Source organism: Notamacropus eugenii, chromosome 3 (genome assembly GCF_028372415.1).
Source record: "Notamacropus eugenii isolate mMacEug1 chromosome 3, mMacEug1.pri_v2, whole genome shotgun sequence".
NCBI classification, from domain to species: Eukaryota; Metazoa; Chordata; class Mammalia; order Diprotodontia; family Macropodidae; genus Notamacropus; species Notamacropus eugenii.
Window position 1 is genome coordinate 190,465,666 of NC_092874.1, and position 26,467 is coordinate 190,492,132.

The 26,467-nt window shown below is 35.2% G+C and overlaps 1 protein-coding gene and 1 pseudogene across 10 annotated transcripts in view; one reads left to right on the forward strand and one right to left on the reverse strand.

Moving 5' to 3' along the window:
- The window catches only part of EPS8 (EGFR pathway substrate 8, signaling adaptor), a 249,963-nt gene that overhangs the window by 157,939 nt on the left and 65,557 nt on the right, over window positions 1-26,467 (forward strand). For all 10 annotated transcript variants that reach the window (XM_072653631.1, XM_072653640.1, XM_072653636.1 and 7 more), the window contains 5 exons: window positions 15,004-15,071; window positions 16,990-17,151; window positions 19,919-20,068; window positions 22,966-23,048; window positions 25,325-25,461. In XM_072653631.1, coding sequence (XP_072509732.1) covers window positions 15,004-15,071; window positions 16,990-17,151; window positions 19,919-20,068; window positions 22,966-23,048; window positions 25,325-25,461 — 600 coding nt within the window. The remainder of the gene's footprint in view (window positions 1-15,003; window positions 15,072-16,989; window positions 17,152-19,918; window positions 20,069-22,965; window positions 23,049-25,324; window positions 25,462-26,467) is intronic.
- LOC140533641 (cyclin-dependent kinase 2-interacting protein-like) lies at window positions 8,986-9,739 on the reverse strand (annotated as a pseudogene).

A 26,467-nucleotide genomic window follows, 5' to 3' on the forward strand; every position in this document is an offset into this window, starting at 1 on the left:
TCCTTTTCAGGAAGATTCTCCTTTTTGTTTCTTAATAGTGTTGTAATCATTTTCTTTCTCTTCTGTGGGAGGTTCTTTCACCCCAAGTCCACTCACTATTCAAGATATTCTTCTCCCTCTTTAAATATTTTCCTCCTTTATTTTCACACTGCAGCTCTTCTCGAAGGTGGGAGAGAAGGGCTGTTTTGCTTCATTTTGGTTTTGTTTGAAAGGTTAACCCCTTCATTGTCCCTAATAACTGGTGAGTGGAGAAGCATGCTTCAGTCAATCCGGAAGTATTCCTTTAGTGCCCACTGTGTGCCAGACACTCTTTTTCTTGAAGTACCATAGCAAAACTGAGGTGAGCAGTGAATAAATTCTAGACTCATGGAAAGATATGCAAAGGCAAAGATATGCAAGATATTGGAGAGTGTTGTGTGTGAAGAAGGAGAGAAAACCAGTTTGACTAAATCATATTGTTTAGGAAGGAGAGTAACGTCCAATGAATCTGGAAAGATAGGTTGGGGTCAGGTTGTAAAGTGTTTTAAATAATAACAGTGCTTTAAAGTTTGCAAAACATTTTATATGTGTTATCTCAACTGGTAACATTTTAAAAGCCAAAGAGAGATGTTTGTATTCTATCCTGGATGCAATAGGGAGCCAAAAGAGTTGATTGAGTAGGGGAGTGACGTGGTCAGATATGTGACTAAGAAAAAGTCATTTTGGCTGCTGTGTCAGGAAAGATTGGAATGGGGGACAGGTAGATTGGTTGGGACATTTTAGTGTAGGTGACACTTGATAAGGATTTCAGCTAAGGCGGTAACCAAAGTCATAATAAAAGAGAGCATATAGAGAAATTCCATATCATTCTCTTTAGATGAGTTTCATTTAGCTCTTCACTTAAATGCTGTGTCTGATTTTCTTTCCCTCCCCTTCCCTCCCCTCTCCTCCCCTTCCCTTCCCTCCCCTTTCCTTCCCTCCCCTCCCCTTCTCTTCCCTCCCCTTTCCTTCCCTTCCCTTCCCTCCCCTCCCCTTCCCTTCCCTTCCCTCCCCTTTCCTTCCCTCCCCTCCCCTCCCCTCCCCTCCCCTTCTCTTCCCTCCCCTTCTCTTCACTCCCCTTTCCTTCCCTTCCCTTCCCTCCCCTCCCCTCCCCTTCCCTTCCCTCCCCTTTCCTTCCCTCCACTCCCCTTCCCTCCACTCCCCTTCCCTCCACTCCCCTCCCCTCCCCTTCCCTTCCCTTCCCTGCATTTTCCATTTTTCTTTCTTTTCTTACCATTTTTTGTTCATTAGAGCAGAGCCTTGAAAGAAATAGACTGTTCCAGTAGATGTTACATTAATTCCTTTTTCCTAATGGTGCTTTCTAGTCAAATAGCATCAGAATCTGAAATAGACAGTTTTACAGCCCAGATTTCATATCTAGACTAAGCATAATTTATTTGTTGGGCATAACCTGTCTTAATGTAGTAATACCTCATTTATCTAGCACCATTGGGCAATCATCACATAAATGAACTTTCAATGTAACTGAAAAACCAAAACTTTAAAAGTATTAACCAACTCTAGTAGAAATACTTCTAAAATCCATTAAACAGCTCTCTGCCTTCTTAGATAGAACATACCAAACATAACCTTTTCTTGATGACTTAAGGCTATCCTGATGAATAGAAATTTAATTAAATGTATGTTAACCATGTATTAAATGAAATACACTTTGTTATAGGTGCCCCAGGGTATATAAAGATGAAGACAGCTCCGAATCTTAAAGAATTTATAATTTAATAGAGGAAATGATGCGTACTCATATGATTAATATAAGAGAGGGTGTGATACATCATAAAAAAGGTACAAAGTACTATGAAGATACTTGAATGTACCTTCCTAGAATGTAGTCCCAGTAATACTGTGATGGCTCCAGAGCTGCTGAAGTTTATGGGACTACTGGCCCTCAAGCTCAATAGCCCCAAAGTGTTATGTTGGGTTTTTTTACTGTCTGTTTATTAGTATAGTCCTTCAAACTCAGCTCCCTTTTCCTTAAAATCAACGTGTCTGCTCTTTGCAGCACCATTTCCCACATTCTATAGCTTTTAAAATTCTCTGCTGTTGGCAGAAAACCAAATAATGAATTTTGCAGAAAATTGTATATAAAACAAAAGCAAATATTATCTCTGAGTTAGTGATTGAGGAGATATCCTATGATTGAAGCACATGAACCTTGTGGCATCTATTTTATTACAAGTCTTAATTTTTCTTTTCTTTTTAGGGTAGTTACTCAGTTATGTTGTACATAGCAGAAGTTGCTAGAAAAATGACTTTCAGAAAAATGATGTTATAGTTAGTACTTACAACATGACCTTCTAGAATTAGGAATTTTGAAGTCAGTAACTATATCCAGAAAATCCAAATAAGAAATTCTTCTTTAACAAACATTATTCTTGTTTTTGTTGCTAATTCTTATCCCTATGAATAATCTGTATTATTAGAGGAAGTAAAAATATAGAAATGAGATCCATAAATTCCCCAGCTACCATTTTAGCCATTGTTCTATCCTTTTCATAAATCATTTTTGGCCATTTTAAAGTTAGGAAAATCGTTTTGAATATGTTCCTAGGACTCATATGTGGTAGGTAGATGTGGAAGGAACATGTACAGCCAAGGACCATACATCAGAGCAACCTTTGTCGGGGACATATGAGACCATAACATTTTTTAAAAATAAATTTTAAATGTGAAACAGATTAGAAAAGCAAGATCCAGAAAAATAGTTGTCCAATGTTCAGTTTTCCCAAGAAGACAAATATTAGGGACAATAATCCCTATTTTATAAGTTCTGCTGCAGAAAACACTTTATACATGAGAGAGAAGTTCTATTGGGAAAAATGTAAAGTACTCTGAGAGAAGACAGGTTTGCACCAGCAACTTATCACAATAAAGTCAAAATGGATGCTTATCCTAAATGTAAATGGTCATCACACTACTGAAAAATTAAAGGAGGATGGAAAGAAAGACTATTCACAACTATTAACAGAGAATTCTTAACCAAACAAGACATATAAATAGTCATACAAATTAAACATAGTTTTGGCTACATAAAATTTAAAAGATTTTGCACAAATTAAACACATGCAGTTAGGACTTCTCTTCTAAGAAGAGAAACTCTTTAATAGAAAAATATTTGCATGAAACATCTCTAATAAATGTCAGATATTCAATATATATATTATTGAGTTGTTTCAGTCATATCCAACTCTTTGTGACAACATTTAGTGTTTCTTTGGCAAAGATACTGTAGTGTTTGTCATTTCCTTTTTCATTTTACAGATGAGGAAACTGATGCAAATAGGATTAAGTGACTTGCCCAGAGTCACACAGCTAGTAAGTGTCTGAGGCCAGATTTGAACTCGGGAAAGATGAGTCTTTCTGATTCCAAGCCCAATGTTCTATCTATTGTGCCACCTACCTGCCTTGTTTCTTATGTATAGAGAACTGATAAACCACCATTCAAAAATAGATATTACTCTTAAGATATGAATGGATAATTTTCTAAGAAAAACATGTAAATCACATGGGAAAAATCCTTCAAATAATAATTAAGTAAATGAATATTTAAGCAACTCTGAGATTCTGTCTTATATCCATTAATTAGCAAAGATGATTAAGGATGAAAATAGTAAAAAAAAACAAAAAACACTATTGATTAAACTGTAAACTGGTCCATGCATTTTGGAAAATAGTTTAGAAGTATGATAGAAAAATGATTAGAGTGTTCATACCCTTTTGTCCAGCATATAGATTGACCCAATATATAACCCAAGGAGTCCAAATATAGATGGAAAGGTCCCACATATACCAAAATTTCCATTGCAATACTGTTTGTAGTTGTAAAAAATTAGAAGCAAAGTTGGTTACCACTGATTAGGGAATTGCTGAGTAAAATATGAAATATTTATGTATTAAAATGCCATTATTCCATATGATATAAAAAACATATAGAATTCACCAAAACTTGGGAAAATGTGCATGAAAAGATACAGCAAAACAATCAAGGCAAGAGAGACCACAGTAATGTAAACAAAAAGTATCCTAAAAGGTGCCCAATTCAGATTGATGTAGTGATAGCTGGGGATTTATGGTGAAATATATATATATATATATATATATATATATATATATATATATATAATATTCCTTTCAAGGAAATAGGATACATAGGTGGAATGCTGAATATGCTGTCCGACCTTTTTTTTTTTTTTTTAAATAGGCTGGGCAGTTTGACTTTATTAGACAAAGTTAGGGGTGGTACCCCTAGGTGAACAGGTTCACTTCATTACAATCAACTTCCAGCTCCCCTGGATGGCACTGACCCAGGGGATGACAACCATTGGAGAGCTTTATGATATTTGTCCCTTTTTTAAAAAATTATTGCTGCTTTTTTCTTTTACAGCATTTGCCTAATACGTGTATCTCTGCCCTTCCCCTCCCCTTTGTATCAAAAAGTTAAACAAATACAACTGACACACTGTTAACTTACTATTCCATACCCAGTACCCCTCAGTTTTCTACGGGGAGGAAAAAAAAGTTTCATCAGTATTCTGAAATCAAGATCAATTATTTACCTTAATATGAATTTTTATTTCCTTTAGTACCATATTTTACCATATAATCATTGCAGCTTTTATGTCGTTTTTTTTGGCCAAAGGAAGCAACCATTATGTGAAGCTTCTTTTTCTTTTTTAATTTGTGCCAATATTACTTAAAACTCATTTTGTACCAAACTGTCTTTGGTGCAAAATTAGGATGTACTTGTAAATCTATGTTAAAATTGGGAAGATGCAAGTCTTACCATATCACCTCACTTACTCATGGCAGCTTTGCTTGCCCACCCACTCGCCTTGTGCCTGCAGCTCTTCATTGAGTTGAGTGACAATACTCTTAGTACTGTAGCCTTGTAAACAAACCATGCATGTCAGCTTTTGGAAATATACTGACAGTGAGCATGTGCTGAGAATTCTAGGCTCCTGGCTCACAATGAGTGAGAGATAAATGCATATCCATTTGTCACTGGTGAATACATTGCTGTTCTGTTTACCTTTTAAGCTACATGATGAACAAAGTTATACCATGCGATGCGACGAAAGGTTATAAACCAGTTTTTGGCCTGTAACTGCACCCCCTACCCCCAAACAATAGGGTATGATGATTGTGCAGTGAAATACATGTTTCTTTCTGCAACATATTTCTTAATTCTGCTTTCTTTACTTTATAACTTTTATAAGTAATAACTTTTTATGAATAATAACTTTATTACTTTTATAACTTCATACAACTCTTTCCCAGTTCTCCCTTTGACTGAGGCAGTGCCCATTCAGTGATTTGTGCTAGTTAATAAGTGAGCCAAGGGATGGCCCTTTTAATCCAAAAGAAAAAAAAAAATCAAATTGGTAAGGGAAGAAGCTGAGGGTTTCTAGCCAAAAGAGAAACAATTACTATTTATTGTCACTCTGAGCCATCAGGGCTCAAATAATAACCATTAAGTGGTGCTTGAATAGGGACCTATTGTTGGCCAATCCATGAAAACCAGAGTGAATTGGGTTTAAGGCATGATCTTTAAGAAAGAAAACTTGGACAAACTCTAGCTTTAAAAGGCTGAAGTCTCCCAACAATCTCCAGTTTTTCTGATTTATATTTGACCACTGGACCCAGATGGTTCTGGAGGAGAAAGTGAGGCTGGTGACTTTGCCCATCCCTCCCTCACTTAAATTCAGTTCTTTTGCAAGTCATGGCATCACCTTCTTGATGTCATGATCCAGTTCAAGAACAAAGGACAAATCCCAACCACAACAACTTCATATAACTTTTCCCTGGTTTCTTTGAATTCCTCAGATTTGTTGTTTCTACCACAATAAGTGTTTTCTATCCCATCTGTTTTTTGCCTTATTTTGTTATATGCTTACTACTAGGCTGGGTCCAAGGGTTCAACTAATTTAGTGACTCTTTCTTTTAAAAATTATTTTTTTTTCAGTTTTCTACAATCACTTCTATATATCTTAGATTTTTTTCACCCTCCTTCCCTTTCCTCCCCCCCCCCCACTCCCTCCCTGAGATGGTGTATATAAGTTCTACACATACATTCCTATTAAATACATTTTCACCTTAATCATGTTGCATAGAAGAGTTAAAATGAATGGGAGAAACCATAAAAAAACCAAAACAAAACATAACACGAGAGAAAGGTCTGCTTCATTTTGCAATTGAATTCCATAGTTCTGTCTCTGGATATGGAAGGCATTTTGCCTCAAGAGTCCATTGGGAATTTTTTAGGTCCTTGCATTGCTATGAAGGACTAAGTCTACCAGAAAAATTCCTTGCACATTGTGGTTGTTACTGTGTACCATGATCTCCTGGTTCTGCTCCTTTCACTTAGCATCAGTTCATGTAAGTCTTTCCAGGCCTCTCTGAAGTCTTCCTGTTCATCATTTCTTATAGCCCAGTAGTATTCCATTGCATTCATATACTACAACTTGTTCAGCCATTCCCCAGTTTATCCCTTTGATTTCCGGTTTTTGACCACCACAAAGAGAGCTGCTATAAATATTTTTGTACACGTGAGACACTTTCCCATTTTATATCTCTTTGGGATACTGTCCTAGAAACAATATTGCCGAGTGAAAGGGTATGCACATTTTTTAAGCCCTTTGGGCATAGTTCCAAATTGCTCTCCAGAATGATTGTATCAGCTCACAGCTCCACTAACAATGAATTAGTGTTCCAACTCTCCCACATCTTCTCCAACATTTATTGCTTTCCTGTTTTGTCATGTTAGCCAACCTGATAGGTGTGATGAGGTACCTCAGAGTTGTTTTGATTTGCATCTCTCTAATCAATAGTGATTTAGAGCAGTTTTTCATATGACTATAGATAGTTTTAATTTCTTCCTCTGAAAACTGCCTGTTCGTATCCTTTGACCATTTATCAATTGGGGAATGACTTGTGTCCTTGTACGTTTGACTCAATTCTCTATATGTTTTAGAAATGAGGCCTTTATCACAGACACTAGTTGCAAAAATTCTTTCCCAATTTAGTGACTCTTCTTGAAAATTGCATGTTGGAATGGTTGGACCAGTACAAAGCTCCACCAGCCAGTATTAGTGTTCCTGTCTTCCCATAGCTTGTTCACTATTGCTGGTTTTTGTTTTATCGTATTTGACAGTTTAATGTGAAATGAAACCAGTGTTGCTATCGCTTTCATTTCTTCTTGTGATATGCTGTAATTTTGATCACTCAGCTTTACAAAATGGTCTCTAGTGTCATATTTTTACATCAGTTCCCTATAGTAATTTTTATTCTTAGTTATTTGATTGAACTTCCCAATCTAGCCTCTCTTGGTTTTGTTGGTGCAAATGCTTTTTAATTTTATATAATTCAAACAATTTATTTTATCTTTTATGAACACCTTTAGCCTTTGGTTGAGAATACTCCTACATATAAATATGAAAGGTGTCTCCTTCCATTCTCCTGATTGCCTGTGTTATTTTTTTAAACAATTATTTTATATTTAGGTTGAGCATCCATTTGGAACTTATTATTGAAATGTGTGTTGATCCAAGTCTTTTCTGTCAGATACATGACTAGTTTTCCTCGTAGTTTTTGTCAAATAAAAAGGATTATAGTTGTACTGAATGGATGTCTAACATCACCTTTAAAAAGGTAGTAATTTATTGTTGTTGAGCCGTTTTTCAGTCCTGTCCAACTCTTTGTGGCCCTATTTGGAGTTTTCTTGGCAAAGGTACTGAAGTATTTTGACTTTTCCTTCTCCAGCTCATTGTGCAGATAAGGAAACTGAGGCAAACAGGATTAAATGACTTTCCTGCTGTCACAGTTACCAAGTGTCTGAGGCAGGATTTGAACTTAGTAAAAGAAGTCTTAACTCCGGCCCCTGTACTACCTAGCTGCCTTGTAAAAAATTAGCAATAGAGTGGTATTAACAGATTTATAAGGTGGAATTGAAGCAACTCATTCTGCAAGTGAGGAAAGAAGTAGAGCTGTGACCCTGGAGGGAAATGGTTGAGTCAGCAATGGCATACATTAGCCAGAGCTGGCATGTTTTTATGAGGAGAGAAAGGTTCATTCTGGTTTTGGAAGTTTGGTCTTAAAAATGAAATGGTTTTGGAAAAATTATAGTGCTCAATGTCCAATTTCAAGTAGCATGTTTTCCATGTCAAGTCTGCTGTTCTCAATATACGGCTGTTACTTTTTCATATGACTATAAATTATTACTGATTAGAGAAATGCAAAATAAACAACCTTCAGATATCATTTTATACCTACCAGATTGGCTAAAATGATAGAAGAGCAAAGTGACAAATGTTGAGCGGGATGTAGAAAAATTAAACACATTCGTTGTTGGTTGTGAACTGATCCAGCCGTTTTGGAGAGCAATCTGGACTTATGCTCAAAGAAATATTAAACTACCTATGCCTTTTGAATAGGGTTATTTCCAAAGGGAATTAGGTAGAAAGGAAAAGAACCCATGAGTTCTAAAATATTTGGGGCAGGTGCCTTTGTGGTGGCAAAGGACCAGAGGTTACAGGGATGCCCATCAATTGGGGAATGGCTAAACAGGTTGTGATGCATGATTGTGATGGACTACTACTATGCTATAAGAAATGATGAGCTCGGTGATTTTAGAAAAACATGGAAAGACTTGCACAAAATGATGAAGAGTCAAGTGAGCAGAACAAGGAGAACATTGCATATAGTAACAGCAATATTGTTTTAAGAACGACTTTGAGCAAATAAGTTGTTTTGATATTATAAATATCCAAATTAACTATAAAGGACAAATGAAGAAAGACCCTATCTGTATCCAGAGAAAGAATTGATGAATAAAAGTATGTAATTTTACATATACATACCTATTTGTGTCTAATGGTAGCCATCTCCCAAGTTGGGGAGTGAGAGCGAGGGAGGAAAAAAGAAAGAAATTTACGTGATAATTTTGTTGTATATTTGAAAGGAAAAACAAGTTGTGCATAGTAGATTTTCAGGTACATATGCAATCCTTTTTTTATTGTACTATTACAGAAATGCTTGTTTTATTCCATAAATATGTCTAAATGTCTCATCAAAAACAACAACCATAGTGGGTTGGTACAATCCCATAGATGAGTAGCTTAGAATGAGATTCTGGTTCATAGCATGGGTAAGCTCTTCAACAATGGAGTATTTCCATCTTGTACGTTTCCTTCATAGAAGTAGATTATAGGCCATGTATGGAAAAGAAGTGTTTGATAATTTTCATTTCCATCATGGTAATTTTCTAGGTTATTAATTTTATTGATGGTTGATATTAACTTTTCCATTTTCACCTGTACCTTACTTGGGTTTTCCACAGTGTCATGAGATTTCTTGTGTAATATTTCAAGCTCCTGATTGTATTTTGGATGCACTTTTTGAGAATTGAAGTAATGCTGTTACATTCTAATTCAGTCTTCAGTCAATGGACTGACTTTGATGTTTGCTATTTTGTTTGCAATAGAAAACCCTATATAGTTGAGAATCTTCCATTTCGATAATAAATTGTGCCAATGTGCAGCATTGTCTTTGATTTTCTTGTGTTGATAGATAAAACAGTTCTTTGGGAAGTAACCATGCTACAGTTCTTCACCTCCATGACATTAGCACCTTAGACCCTGTCCAGCGTGGGCCAAGCTTGTTCTTGCAGATGATGCTCCGGATTCTGTTGAGTGTGACTCAAGCATTTTTGTTGATAATGGTGCTCTTATAGGAGTTTCCTCCACCTTTCCTTTCATTTCAGTGCCACTGTGATGCCCTTGCTGTGAGCTCAATTCCTACCATCTTCTGGTCGACCAGCCCATTCTAATGAAATGACTTGCAGGCCTTGAGATTATTGGGCTCAGTTCTGTAGGCTTGTTTGTCATGCTTGCTGAAGAAGCTGGAGCAGTTAATTAGGACCGTCCACAATGGACTCACCAACACGACAGCAGAGATTACTCCCGCAACAGCTTCTAGACATGGAAAGGGCCTAGAGATCTTTTGGATGCATCTTTTTGCTTAACAATTTTGATTTTTTCTTTTAAGTTGCAATGGAGTTTTTATAAGGAGAAGAAATTTTAACCCATTTTAAAATGATTAAATAATATATATAATTATATAATATAATAATATATAATATATATTAATAAAAATAATAATAAATGGTTAAAAAACTAGCACTCATTAAATTCTATAGAAAGGTCTGAGCTTTTTCTTCTTTTCTTTTCTTTCTGATGAAGGTACCAGGAATATATAAAATGGTTAGTAGCCAAACTACCAAATTGAAATTTGTTAGGCATCTTTGCCACTTCTCATCTACACACACATGTACTATGTACATTCTATATATACATAGTCTATAATGTAAATACATAATATGCATGTATTTACAATGTATGTACATTATACATAATACTATATATTAAATACACTTTTCTTGTGTGTACCTCCTTTAATATATGGCTTTCCCTAATAAATAACTTCTTCCCAATTAATGTCTTAAGTTTCCATCTTCTTCTAGTTCTTTCTTTCTTCCTCACTATATCTTGTTCTTAGTTTTGGCTTTGTACTATCACTGTAGCAGGTGCCTATACTAATCATACATTAAGATCTAGCCCAAACTCAATATTTAATTGTTACAGTGTCTAACATTTCTCTCATATGTGCAAGACTCCTTTATGTTTTAAAGACAAAGACCACATCTTTCACTCTTTTTGTACCACAGTTTCATTAGAGACACATTTTAGATGTTTGATTCTTAAATGCTTAATATTTGAGCTTTCACTTTAACATATATATGTATTTGTATATACATTTATTTATTTCTTGTGAATAATCATGCATGAATTTAGTATTAGGAAGCAGTCAAATGTTTAGTTTACTGCCCAAAGCTTTAAACCAGAATAAGTGGAAGAATAGGTACCCTTGATATTCATAGTGAAATATGGAAGAGAAATGGGTTTTGGTGGGGAAGGAGGGGGAATGATGGGTTTCAGTTTTGGACAGGTTGAGTTGATTTCTACAGAACATCCAGTCTGAAATATCTAATAAGCAATTGGTGATGGATGACATTACTGTCAATTCCTCTAAGCAGGTAGTTTTGGAATGTTTGGGGATGAATATAGTTGGTTTAATGTCATCTCTATTCATAAAAACAAATGAACATCAACACCGATACTGTGAATTAGTTAAAAAAAATGCATTCCTATTTCTGAATGGTGTATTTGAAAGTAATTTCAAATTTATATGAGTATCTTCTTTTCCAACTTTGTAAACTAGCTCATTTACATTTCAAAAACATTTTGTATGTATATATATATAGGAAATTTTTCCTATTTTCCTCCTTAGATTCATTCAGTTTCTTTTATTTTTAATGTTCTTTAATCCTGCTGCATTTCACAGAATTTGCATGGTTTCAGAAGCTAATGTCAGGTGAATGTATTCATTATATGCTGTGCCATGTAACCTAAAAAAGCGAAACAGAGGCCACAGTCTGAACCTGTAGGGACCTGTAAGATCTCCTAGTTTTGTGCCAACAGTTTTACAGGCATGTATTTCACTCAGTGCTAACCTGATTATAAGTCAAGGAATCTGGAAATTTTATACTATATTGATTCGATGGTCTTTTAGTAAGTCATTTAACCTTGATCTCTTCACTCTTCAAGTTTGAAAGAGTCCTATCAGCTGAAACAAGTGTTTTGTAAATCAGTAAAGACTAACAGATATCAGAAAAAGTAAAAGGGGTCTTCAAGGACTGGAGTTTTGTGTCAAGAGGCTTTGTTGAGGCTTTTACTAGTGTTCTGGTTCTTTTGGTGGAAATTCATTGATTGAATTCATCATTGATATTTATAACTTTACCCAAGTGTGTTTGCATAGTTCTTCTGAGAGAGAAATACCTTTGTTTTCTTTCTGCAAGAGCCTGTCAGGACTTCAGATGAACTCCTTAAACGTTGCTTTGTGTATTAAGATAAAGTTGCGCTTGTTTCTAGAATCAGAATAAATGGAAAAATGGTGCCTGTTTTTAAAGGTTATTCATGCGAAAGATAAACTTTTTGCCCATTTTTATAAACTTTGTCATCCTATCCTGCCTTCCTAAACCTTCTTATTTCATATGTGGATGAATCACAGAAATAATGGTGATGACAGCAGCAAGGACTTCAGTGATGAAAACAATAATTGGTATTTCTAGAAGCATTTTAAAATTTGCAAATCACTTTGCATAGGTTTTCTCATTTGAGTCTGATGACAACTTGGTGCTGTAGATACTATAGGTATTTTTATCCTTATTTTACAGATGTGGAACCTGATGTAGCCAGGATTTAAGTGATTTGTCCATGTTTACGCATGTTGATATAATAAGTGTTGGAGTCAGGATTCAAACCCAGGACTTCCTGACTTAAATCTAGCATTTTATTTAGACTGAGGGAGTAGGTTTAAAAAAAGCTCACATTAAATTTTCACTTGGGATATTAGATGGGGAATCATCAACATCATTATATCATTATTTTCAAATAGTTAATCTTCCATTTTTTCTATGAAGTATATATTTCACTGAGTTATGAAGCTTGTATGAATATTAGTATGGCTTGGTTTTCGTGTAGAAACAATTAGAAAGTACTTAATTTTTTTCTTGTTCAGAGTTACTGCTGCAATGTGATGGGAACTGTGAAAACAAAATGTGTCCTTATCTTTGACCTTGTGCTTGTTCTATTTGGTGATCCCATGTGTATGACATATTTAATGAGCTGAACACCCAGAGGCTGCCACATCCTGACAACATCATGGCTGAATATTCAGGGGCGACATTGCTAGAATGGGTTTATATGTCATCAGGGTGTTAGTCCCAGGATAGCTGCCCAATTGATCCTGGATAACGAGACAATATTTCAAATAGTGAATTATAGTATTTATCCCTTAAAATGCAATTATATTGTGAAATGCTATTCACAATGGAGTCCAAGTTAAAATCAGGACAAATCTAGGTTATCCTCAGTATGTGGGACCTAACTATACAATGTGCTGTGACATTTTGGAATGAAAATTTTAGAAGTTGAACAGGCATTTCTTTTTAATTACCTTGTTTCATCAGGGCAAGATGGATTATACTTCTTCAGATCATCATCCAAACAAAAAAAGAAAGGTAGCAAACACTGAGCTTTGTGGTGTGTCTGATCTTACAAGCATTTGATATGCTGCAAAAGCAAAAATAGAATAAATTATTCATTTTCAAGGCAATCGTTAGTATATCTGTTTACGAAACCTCAAATTTGTGGGATTTAAATAATAAGCACTGTTTCATCCTAAATGCATGAGTTTGCAGGGATTTTTTTTTCTGTTTTTGAAAAAGCAATTACAAAGCCTAAGTCAATTGCTAATAGTTATTTGGACCTGGAGTTGGAGTCCAAAGATCTGAATTCAAATCCTGCCCCTACCACTCTCCTACTTGTGACCTTGGGCAAATTTGGCCTTTCTTTGCCCTAGGCCTCAGTTCCTTAGCTGTGGAAAGAGATGGTAGACCCCAATGACCTCCGAGAGCCCTAACACTTCTAAATCTGATCCTTTCATCTGCTCTTAATAATGAAGTAACATCTTAGGTTATTTTTCATTCTAAATATTACTACTCTGAGTATGTATCACTTTTATCATTTTATACTTGTTTACGTTTATTTTCAACACACCTTTTCCACTTCTTGTACTATTACTGCTGCTAATTATCATAGCTAACATTTACATAGCACTTCAGGGTTTGAAAGGTGCTTTGCAAATATCTCATTTTACCTAAAAAAGAAAAGATAGAAAGAAGGTCTCTTGTCGCTTATCTTAGGGGCAGTTAGGTGGTGCACAGTGCACAGAGCACTGGGGTCTGGAGTCAGGAAGACCTGAGTTCAAATGCAGCACTACACAATTAGCTCTGTGACCCTGGGCAAGTCACTTAACCTCTCCTTGCCTCAGTTTCCTCATTTGTAGAATGGGGTGAATAACTACCTACCTCACAGGGTTGTTGTGAGGATCAAATGAGATAACAGTTGTAAAGCACTTAGTATGGTACTTGGCACAAAGTAGGCGCTATATAAATGTTAACCATCATCATTATTATCAAGTGAGAAAAGGATGTGATGCTCTTGCTATAATTATATTGTAGTTTATATTTGGAAAAAATGTTTTGAAGATTTAGGAAGAATATGAAAAATTGATCAATTTAAATATGAGTAATATGGCCATTGAATATATTTACCAATCGTTAGATCATTTATTCTTTAGAAGTAACCAGCACTAAATATCCCTGTCATATTTTTATATTTATTTAATGGCATTTTTGATTTTGCAGCATTGTATAATAACAGAGAATGAGAAATGCCTGTTTGCTTTTTAAGTAGCTTAGAACAAATATTTCCACTTCTCTTGTTTTCTGGATTTTCTTAACTGAGTTTATTTTTACTACCTTCAATCACTTACTTTCGTATAGTCTGTGTGTATTTTGAATGTTTAATGAGATTTTGCAGTTTAATCCCATTTTAAATCTCTAGCCCCCATTTTGTATCTTAGGAAGTGATTTATAGTGATTTTTAAAATAGTGATAATTTTACTCAATTCATGTAACATAGTATATATGACGCATTTTTTGAGTTTTCTCTAGCTCACTCATGATTTTGACATAAAGATAGAAGAAATATCAAACTAGCCTGTATCCCTTTATGACATTATAGCTGTCTATTTAGATTAAATTATTTTTGGTGCCCTTTAAAATATCATTAACCTCCTGGATTCTGGACATTCTTATGCTGTACAATAATTGCTTTTTTCGTGGCTCCAAGATTTCATGTAAATAACACGTGTCTTCCCTTACACAAATACAATGGTGACTTGTCATTTATTGTATTTACATGTGAAGCAGACTTGTTTTAGAGCAGATCTTGTGATATGAACCATAGACTGGGAGTGAATAAATAATGTCTTTTTCATTTCTTTCAGAACAACGGAAGAATTATGCCAGAGATAGCATCAGCAGCATGTCAGATACAACTCAGTATCGTGTTGAAGTAAGATGTTTTCCTTCCTTCAACCTATATTATCCTTTTTCTAGACATGAAAATTCTTGGTCAGTCCAATGTATTTCAGTAAAGAATGAATGCAAATCATAGATCCATTGCCAGGCCTAGAGGCCTGAGGGCTACCCGAGTCTTACCTTACCTGTATCGCAGGTCTTCGGCTGGCCAAACCGGATAAACGTATGAGAGAAGAGACTTTCCAGAGTCGAACAAGGGTTAAGCTTTATTCAGGGTCCTGGTTACAAGTGCAGGGGGAATTCTTCCTTAGGAGGGAGAGAGAAAATCTCCCAAGGAGGCAAAGATCTTATAATAAGAGATTGGAAGCAGAAGTGTAAGTGGGGAGAGAGGGGGAGGGGAGAGCGAAGAGAGGAAAAGGGAGGAGAGGCCTTCTGTCTGTCAGGGCCCCTCCGCGCTAAGAGCGCCTTCGGGCTTTCCTGACCCTACTTAAGCTCTCCTGCCGCATAGTTTGCACCTGAATACCATGCCTGTTAGATAACAATAGGTGTGCCCAGATCCAGGACAGTCTCGAGGGGGATGCTCCTCCCATCACGTTTCTCACGGGAAGAGGCGGAAGTACACGAGATTGCTCGGTCTCACTCCTCGATTCCCTGGTGTTTATAGGGGGCCTCATGAGAACTCTAAGATTTAGAAGTTCCCACCTTTACCCGCCCGAGACTGTCCACATGGAATTGAGCTTCCATCCCCAGCAATCCATGTCATTCTGAGGTGATGTAAACCATCAGCCTCATTCTATATATCACATAATATAACCTTCTTTATATTTTTGCATTATAGAATATTTTTTGAAATTGAACCAATAGTAGTTTCTTTAGGTGAAGTTGTTTTATTTCTGGAAATACCCCCAAGCTATCTCTGCCTACTCTATTTAGTCAAATGCTTTTACTTTGTAATTTGATGATTTAACTGGTCTCTTTCAAGCCTTTTTTTTTTTTTTTTGAGGAGTATAGGGGTCATTAATTAAATTCTGTTTAGATTCCCTTTGTTTATAATAGAAAATGCTTAAAAAGGAGATATGGCTTATTTAGTTTTTTCTACATAAACTCAAATGTTAGCATCTTTAGGGTCATACCCTTAAGTGCTGGAAGAATTTCCTTTTCCAGCAAGTAACTTCTGATGATTGTTCAAAAACTATAAGTGTGCTTTTATCACAGATACTGACTGGCACTGATACTTTTCATATATCCCAGATGATAGTAATCTTTAATGTTGAAGCTATCAAATGGAATTCTTATTGTCATTGAATTGTAGTGAAGGTATTTAAATAATTGTAGAGAGGCAGCCCTGGCATAATAGAAAAGGACGAGGAGGGGTGGGGTTCAAATACTCATCTTAACACCTAATGGGTGTATGAATATGAGCAAGTGACTCTCCTCTGTGCCCCAAGACAACTCTTTAAAATTTTAACATAAGGAAAGTTGCTGATCTGCATTGTTGTAGGGAGGTTCCACAATTGCTAGTTGCCCAAATTAATGAAATCCCTAACTCTAGACTTCTAAAAACGTGTGTTTGAAAGAAGACAAGGTATCAACTCTTCCAAAAAGGAAATTGGAACAGTTGTTTTGTTCAAATGTGATATTGATATGGTAAATCCTCCTTAAGGTGTGGTATATTATTGTACAGCATTAGAAATATAATGGGGCAAATCATTTCCTTTTAATTGAAACCCTAATGTAACATACTTATCCCAACAAATAGGTAGAATTGGTTGCCCTTTGATAAATAGCATTATGAAAGATTCTAGATTAGTAAGAATTAAAATATTAGAGCCAAAACTGTACTATTGTTTTTATATATTTCTCTACTGTAATTAGCTTATTCATTTGTTGTAGAAAATAGCAATATGTCATGTTGCATTTGGTATCTTTTTAATGTATATTCTAATCATCAGCACCTGACTACTTTTGTTCTGGATCGGAAAGAGGCTATGATAACTATAGAAGATGGAATAAGAAAGCTGAAACTGCTGGATGCCAAGGGCAAAGTCTGGACTCAGGATATGCTTCTCCAAGTTGATGACAGAGCTGTGAGTCTGATAGATGTGGAGACAAAGGTAAGCTTTGCAAATCACACCCTTGTCATTATCCTAAGTCGTCTGGGAATTCCAATAGGTCAGATTTATTATGAAATGGAAGATGATTCAATAAATGGAAGATTGAATCATTCAAATAATGGAAAAGAACTCATAAAATTTGGTTTTAGCCAAATGAAATGATTTAAAATATCTGCTTTGTTTTTAAAGTAAATTATTACTGAGAGTAAATTCCTTTTTGTCCTTCATGCCTAGAATGCTCCTTTCTCATCTGTGCCTTAAGTGCTCTAGCTTCGTTCAAGTTCCACCTAAATATCCCACCTTCTCCTACGAGTCTTTTCTAATCCATCCTATTTCTAGTACTTTCGCTCTGTTTTTTATGTCCTGTTTGCCCTGTAGATAGCTTGACTATAAGTCATTGTTTGCATCTTCTGTTTCCCATTAGATTGTGAGCTCTTTGAGAGCATGGGCTGTCTTTTTGCCTTTTTTTTTTTTTAATCTCTAGCACTTAGTACAGTGCCTGGCATTTTGTAGGTTTATTTAAATGTTTGTTGACTGACTGACTGGCTAACATAAGGATAGAGTTTTTTTTCCTGTTCTTTGAAATAAGAAATCTTCATTTCTTACAGCGTACTCTAATATTAGAAATTTTTATTTTGCTTTAGCAATATTTTTATTATGAACTTTAACAATATCAATAAATGTAAACATTTTAATTTACAAGAAAAAAATTAAAAAAGGATGGCATATGAAACTGAACTTCTCTATGTACATTGAGCTTTGGCCCCACAATGTAAATCTTGGTTTCTTTTTTATATTAACATGGTAGTTTCATCACCAGACTGAATGTCTATGTCCCTTCTGAAGTTCTTTCTACTGTCTTCTGTTGATTTTTAAAATTGTTCATTGGTACTCTTTTTTTTCCTTTTGTTTTTCTTTAATAGGAGTAATCTTACTGTCATACTTTTTATTTTAACATGGGCAAAATTATGTCCCAGTGTAGGAATCAGAAAAATTTATGAGTTGAATTAATTTTATGCATTGTACCATGTAAATATAGTGTTATAATTGTCAGCATTGCTTGTTATCAAATCTTCAAGTGATACTTGAAAATGAGTTTTCATATATTTAAACAGAATCTCAAGTTTCCATGTAGCTCTTTAATACATAATTGCATATATCTGTAATAGAAGCCCATGTACATAGGATAAAGCATCTTAATTGTTGCTTAGTTAATGCAATATTCTGCTTGTTAACAGAATGATTAAAAGCTTTAAGAAACAGCTGACTTATTGGTTCAGCTTTCTAAAGTTTTTGTGTGTTTCCCACTGGGAATATTATCAAGAACTCCTATAATCTTGGCGTTTTTAACCTTGTCTTTAAAGAGGAATTCATTCTCAATGTATTTCTTGCAAAGTATAGATTTGTCTTAATGACAGTATTATTTGTTTTCATTGAGTAGACTAACATTGTGGGAGTGTGTATTCATAGTTCTTCCCCAAACTGGCACAGTTCCATCTTTAATCTCAAAAGAGTACAAATGATTGAGTATTCTGAGAACAAGATGTCACATTTGGTATATGTTCGTTTTCAAGAGAATGGTATATAGAGGGATGAAAAGAGAGGTGGGAGGGAGGGATGAATAGAGAGAAGGAGGGAGAGAGAGAGAAGAGATAAAAGCAGAAAAAAAGGAGAAGGGTGAGAGAGAGAGAGAGAGACAGACAGAGACAGAGACAGAGAGAGAGAGAGAGAGAGAGAGAGAGAGAGAGAGAGAGAGAGAGAGAGAGAGAGAGAGGATAAAAAAGGAGCGAGAGAGAGAATATTATACAGTCAGAGAAAAACAGTGCAACCTGCAGAAAGATTCTGTTATAGATGACCTTTCCTTGTATTATCAGCAGTTCCATATCCTCATGGCATTCCCAAATTCATTATTCTCTCAGTTAATTAAAACTATAATCTATTGCTTTCATGTACGTTCCTTTCCCTGTCTCTTCATTCTCCTCCATCCTTTTACCTCTTTTTTTTCTTATGCTGTTTTCTATAGTACCTGCCAATTTTTAGCATTAAGTTATTTGCCAGAGTTCATAATAAAAAGTATTTACACAATTTAAAATGACTAATGAAGTTGTTTGGGGCAGCTTAGTAGTTCAGTGGATAGAGTGCTGGGTAAAGTCAGGAAGATTCATCTAATTGAGTTCAAGTCAAATTCTAGACTCTACTTAGCTGTGGGACCCTGGGCAAGTCACTCAGCACAGTTTGCCTCAATTTCCTCATCTGTAAAAAATGAGCTATGGAAGGAAATGGTAAAATCCCTCCAGCATCTTTACCAAGAAAACCCCAAATGTGGTCATGAAGAGTCAGAGACAACTAAAAGGACTAAACAGCAACGGTGAACTGGCATATTTCTAGAGTAGACAAGTTCCAGAGAGTGACACACAGCTTAGAAAGCCATGGTGGATGGAAAGAGTTGAAAGACTGATAGACTTGGAGTCGTAGGACTGGGTTTTTGAATCCTGGCTCTGTCTCTTACTATCTGTGTGACCTTGAGCCAGTCACTTAAATTCCTTGTGCCTCTATTTAGATCATCTGTAAAATGAGGGGATTGCCCTGGACAATTGGGTTGCTTTCAAATTCTTGAGGGCAAGGAATGTGTTACTTTTGTATTTGTATCACTAGCACTTAGAACAGTGCCTGGTACTTAGCAGATGCTTAATAAATACTTAATTCATTGATTATAGAAATATTATACCTAATAGCAAGTTAATTTATGTTTTCATCTTATCTATAGAATGAACTGGAGAATTTCCCTTTAAACACAATTCAGCACTGCCAAGCCATGATGAATGCATGCAACTATGATTCAATTCTTGCTTTAATATGCAAAGAACCAGCTCAGAGCAAACCAGATCTTCATCTTTTCCAGTGTGATGAGATTAAGGTAAAAAAAAGTATTGAGGAATTGATGGGTTTTCTCTAAAGAGGTAGAGTTGAACAGATTTTCTCCTTTTTCTATAGGAAAAAAATGATCCTATCTTTTTGTCATTTTCTTAACACAAACTAAATTTAGAACTTTCTAAGAAAATAAATATCCCCAGCATGTTCATGAAGAGAAATGTCATATGAATATGAATGGGGGTGGGGAGAGAGTTAGGTTTATTGTATTTAAGAAAACAAAATCTGTTTGAGGGGGAAAAATAAGTGTATGAGATAAAGATTCATTGGAATATATTAGGTGACAAGATATTAAATATTTTTCCAAGTATCCTAAATTTGTAATAAATAGATTCTTTTTTTTTCCAGTCCTGATTTATAAATTAATCATGAAGTTCAGTTCTGTTAAGCACTAATGAAATAGCATAGTCTATTGCAATGAACACTTGGAACATTTCCCAGGATATCAATGAAGAGTTGACTGGTTAATTACATGACATAACTAAATTGCTTAGAATTTGTAATCCTCAAGTTATATATGAGGATAGTTTCCTGCTCTAATAAACTATCATCAGAGGGATCATATTTTCATATATACTATAATTTCCAAATGATGATAAAAATTATTGATGCCTCTTTGAAAGTTTGAAGGTGTCTTTTACCTTGAGCATCTTTATCTTATGAGTTGAGTTCCCTAAATGATGTTCTTTCAGATACCTTCATTGTGCCATTTTGTACTGATTGCTTCTTGGTCAAAATGCTAATTTGTTTTTCACATCCTAGATTTTCATTTACCTTTTCTCCTACCAAAATTATCTAAAGCTAGAGACCTCACAGATTCACTTTGACCACATGAATATAATTTTCTGTATACCTTGAAATGAATGAAGTTATTACAAAGTCAATTTGAAGAGACTGACAGCATTCAACTAATTTGCATGTTTTTTGTGGCTGTTCATTGACTGGTATGTAGTTAGTACCTTTTGAGAATTGTGGTGCACATTTAAGTTCTGCAATAATTGAATATGTTAAAGTCATAAGCATTACAGTGATTATTTTGAACTACAGCTGCTTCATAGGAGGTGAAATGACACCACAGGTCAAATCACGTGTATATGAAAAATGTTCAGTTTACTGGAAACTAAAGGTTGTTGAGCAGGATTGCCAGATTTTAGTACTGATGATAAATGATATGATGTAGTTTGTAACAGTCAAACTAACTGATTCACCACACACTGACTTGCCATAGCCAATAGGTTGGGCAATCACATAAATCATACTGATGTTCTACTTCCTCATTCCTATGAAGTTAGCAAGCTGAGCCATAATTAGGGTGGGAGATGCAAAATTCAGATGGCCCAAATACAATTTGAACTCCTTTAGCAGATAGAAAGAAATGAGCTTAACATCTCGTTAACCATAACAGTGAATTATAAAGATAATCCCTCCTTTCCTCTGGCCATACCTGGTCTTTACTTGCTACCTCCCTTGGTTTCTGCCTCCTTCCTATAGGACCTTATGTCACAAGGTCTCCCTCCACCCACCTCAATTGGTCATATTTCTTTCCTGAGTACATTTTATGGTGCTTGTATCAGGTGCCAAAATTGTTAGTATAAATCTGCCAGCAACCTGTGTCATTATGGATTTTAAAGTCTCCAGAGATCTTAATAGAAAGGAAGGAATTTATATTCAATCTCACATAAAATTCTAAAAAACCTCAGTAATAGCATTTCTCTTAGGTGTATATAAGGCAGCAGTAAGTTCTTATTGCCTTCCTCTCCCAGTTCTAGAGAATCATGTGGTAAGTGGAATTTTAGCACGCTCTGTCATTTTAGGATTTAACTGGAGCCCCAGTCAGGTCCAAAACACGTAGAAAACTCCATTAGCACTGTTGTAGTTTCTGTTACATCAGTAGAAACCCATCAGATGATCAGGGTTTCTAGACGATTCTAGTAGAGATAACCTAGTACAGTGGATAGAGTGGTACAACTAGAATTAGGAAGACCTGATTCAAACCCATCCTCAAATACTTACTCTCTCTGTGACCATGGACAGATTGCTGTGTCATCAAGTTGAGAAATTACAGACCTTTCTCTTCCCCTAAATTTGTTGATATGGGTTTTGTTTATAGGATCAGAAAATCTTAGAGATGGAAGGGACCTTTAAAATCATTGAGTCCAACCTCCTACTCTTTATTGGAGTTCCCTAAATAATAAAATGAGATAATATTTATAAAGTATTTTGTAAACTTAAGGAACTATATAAATGCTTGCTACGACTACTACTAATATTGTTATCATTATTAATTATTATATTATCTATGTCTGCCTGAGAGTCATATTATATGGAGGAAGGTGGACAAGATGAACTATAATACCTCTGGCTCCAATATTCTGTGATTCCAGGATTTCACTGTAATTCATTTTTAAATGTAGTTATATGCAATAAATATTGTAAAAGAATTCATTCTCTCCTTTGATGGGATTTTGATAATGGTAACTGACCAAAAAAATCCATTGGTTGCTATACAAGTGTCACTATGCATTTTAATAGCAATTCACCTTAAGAACAAAAGATTGTCATGTGGAAGAACACATCATTATTCAAATGTCTAAGGATAGTAACAGTGTTACAGTGGTAACAGAATATTGTCCATGTTTGTGGAAGGAACATTTTGTACTGAAAGAAACTATTTTGTGACTTAGTAGTAGAGTGGTAATGACTCTTCATGCACATAACTAGTAAATACCTGATACAGGATTTGAACCCAGGACTTCCTGATCTGGTTCAGCACTCTGTTCACTATACCAAACTACCTTATTCTAAGTTGTAAAACAGTCATTTAACATCATTCCCAACAACAGCAAAAAGTCTTCCAGGTAACTTCTGCTTTTACCATTTTAGGCTAACCTAATTGGTGAAGACATTGAAAGTGCAATAAGTGACAGTAAAGGAGGAAAGCAGAAGAGGCGACCTGAGGCACTAAGGTAAATATATGAAACAACATCAGGTATTAGTAGAGATGAAAACATATATCCTTAAAACTTTCAGACTTAGCTAAAATGAGAAGATAAAGAAACTGGGGAAAATTTTTATAGCAAGGGAGCTGAGCTAAATTTACTAGAATAAGAGCTATCTGCCAGTTGATAAATGATCAAAGGATATAATAGGTACTTTTCAGAGGAAGAAATCAGAGCTATTAACAGCCATAATAAAAATATTTTAAATCACTAATAATTAGAAAAATACAAATTAAAGCAACTCAGATTGGCTAAGAGTTGTTGTAAGAAAATAGGCGCACTGATACACATTTGTTGATGGAGCTGTGAAGTAGTCGAACCATTCTGGAAAGCATTTTGGAACTATGCCCTCAAATTCCTATTAAACCATACACATCCTTTGACCCTGCAATACTATTACTAGGTGTATACCCCAAGGAGATCAAAGAAAAAGGAAAAGAGCCAATGCATACAAAAATATTTATAGCAGATCTTTTTGGGGTAACAAAGAATTGGAAACTGAGATGACTGCCATCAATGGATGAATGGCTAAAAAAGTTATAGTTCGTGAATGTGATGGAATACCATTATGCTGTAAGACATGATGAAGAACATGGTTTTAGAAAAATCTGAGAAGACTTGTGAAAAGTAAGGTGAAAAGTAGTGATCGGAAGTAGGAGAACAATTTTTGCAATAACTGTAATATTTTAAAGTTTATCTTAGTAACTGATCAACATAATGACAAACCACAATTTCAAAAATCTTACAATGGAACGTGAAGAAAGAGAGCTGATAAACTCAGAGTACAGATGGAAGCATATTTTCTTCTATTTCTTTTTCTTGTTTTTTTTTTCTTGGAACATACCTAATCTGGAAATTTATACATATTTGTAATTGGTTTTATTTTTCTTGCCTTCTAATTGGTTGGGGGAGGGAGAGAATTTCAAACTAAATTGAACTAAAAAAAACTTTCAGATTTGAAGATTTATTTCCATATTAAAGCATGTTAAGTTTTAACAAGTTGTAGACTTTTCTATTCCCCCAAATTTGTTAATATGTTTTTTGTTTATGATATGGAATCTAAGAGTTGGAAAGGACCTTTAAAATTATCGAGTACGACTTCCTACCCTTTGTAGGAATTCTTACCCTTAGCATTCATGGCAGATAGTCTTCTAACTCTGTTTGAATATTGTCAATGATAGGGAATTCACTGCCTCACAAGGCAATCTCTTGTTGATTGAGAAGACCTTGCCTCCTCCCCTCCATCAAGATTTTTCTTCTACAGATCATTCAGTTTTCTTATGTGACCTAGATTTAGAACTTTTACCCTCTAGTTGGCTTTTTCTAGACAAGCTTCTATCCATAACTGAATATGATATTCTAGATATTATCTGGAATATTGTAAAATATAGAATCTTAGAATTAGAAGAGGCTTCAAAACTTCTGACCCAGTCCTTGGCCCAATTCATAATCCTTCCAATGATATCCCTGACAGATAGAGGGTCTGCTCTCTACTTAAAAGCTTCTAATACTAGGGAACTCTCTAGCTTACATGTACAGAGAACCTTGAGAGGAAGGCATGGTAACCTTAGATAAGATTGCATGTATATACATGCATTTGAGTATTGAGGCAAGAGAAATGGACATATGGTGTTTTAGAAACCAACATATACGTATATACATACTTCTATATGATTATCAAGTGAAGAATTAACTTGTTCCTGGCCTGAATTAAGATTTTTTTGGTGGTATATATGATTGTATCAAATATGTGAAGGATACTTAATCTTTTTTCACGGATCCTTTGGTCAATCTAGTGAAGCCTATGGATACCTTCTCAGAGTAAAATTTTTATATGCATAAAATATCATATGGAAGATTACAAAGGAAACCAATTATATTGCAATAGTTATCAAAATATTTTTTTAAAAAAATACATGGACACAAGATTAAGAATGTTTGCAGTAAGCTGAAACAAAAGTGGATCTATTTTGACCTTGGTAAAGTTAATTTTCTCTTTTCTCTTTTTTTTAAAGCTTTATTGACACATTTTGTTTTTTATACTGTAATCATGTCCTGATATACTTAGATCCTGCCTCCCCTTCCTCCCCTCATTCCTTCCTTGTAACAAAGAAAAATAGTTAAGCAAAACTGCAACTTCCTGACAAAAGTAATTTTCAAGTTGAGGAAATGATACTCTCTGTTCAGAGAATCGCTGTGTCCTCTAAACAGATGATAAAGAGTCTATTTGTTCTCCTTTTTAGGATGATTGCAAAATCTGACAACAGTATTCCTCCTCCACCAAGAGCTCCTGCCCCTGTTCCCCCAGGGACCATTACACAGGTGGATGTTAGAAGTCGTGTGGCTGCCTGGTCAGCGTGGGCAGCGGATCAAGGAGACTGTAAGTATTTCTGTGAACTGCTTTTACTGAATTATTTACTCCAGATGTGCAAATGGTTGGCGCTTAGCTAATAAACTTCTGTTAATGTTCTAGCTAATAGATAGTCCTCAACTTTCAAATGCTGAGACTGGTTCCATTTTGGGGTTTTCTTGGCAAGGGTACTACACTGGTTTGTATTTCCTTTTCCAGCTCATTTTACAGATAAAGAAACTGAGGCAATCAGGATTAAGTGACTTGCGTGGATCACACAATTAGTAAGTGTCTGAGGCCAGATTTAAACTTGGGAAGAGAAGTCTTCCTGACTCCCGGTCCTTTATCCACTGTGCCTTATTTTCTATAAATTGTTCTCTCTTATGTTTTCATATAAGCAGCACTTTATATTTATCAATTACAGTGTACTAAATGATAAATTTGATGGTGCAGTGAAAAGAAGGATTTTGACTTCACTGGAAAAAAATACCATTAAAGAGCTATCCACAGGCAAACAGAATACAAAAGTGCCTTGAGAGAAATTATTTCATGTTCTATTCCATTTGTCATTATCGTAGCTTCTGTGCTAACTTCAGAATAAATAAAACAGTTCTGACTGAAAATTTCCTCTGATGGCAAATTAAGGTTTTGAACTAGATTAAGTTCAAGTTCCTTCGTGCTCTAAATCTATGATACCGTGACTCAAGGAAAGATGTGAGGATGGTTGTAGAAGTAGGGATGGGTAACTAGCCATTTGGTCCCACTAGTTTGTGTTATATCTCTTTACATATCTTATTGTTTTATTACCTTTCATTAGTTATTAAAAGGAAATTATAGTATTTAGTACCTACTCAAGCATTTGGAATCACTAGAATTCATTAGAACTAGAAAGGACCTTAGAAAGGAAACAACCCCCTCATTTGACAGATGAGGCGGTTAAGATCCGAAGGGATTGAGGGACTTGCCAAAGCTAGCAAATGGTAGAGTTGGGACTAAAAGGAAGTCTTCTGACTCCCTGGTTATCTCTTCTTCCATT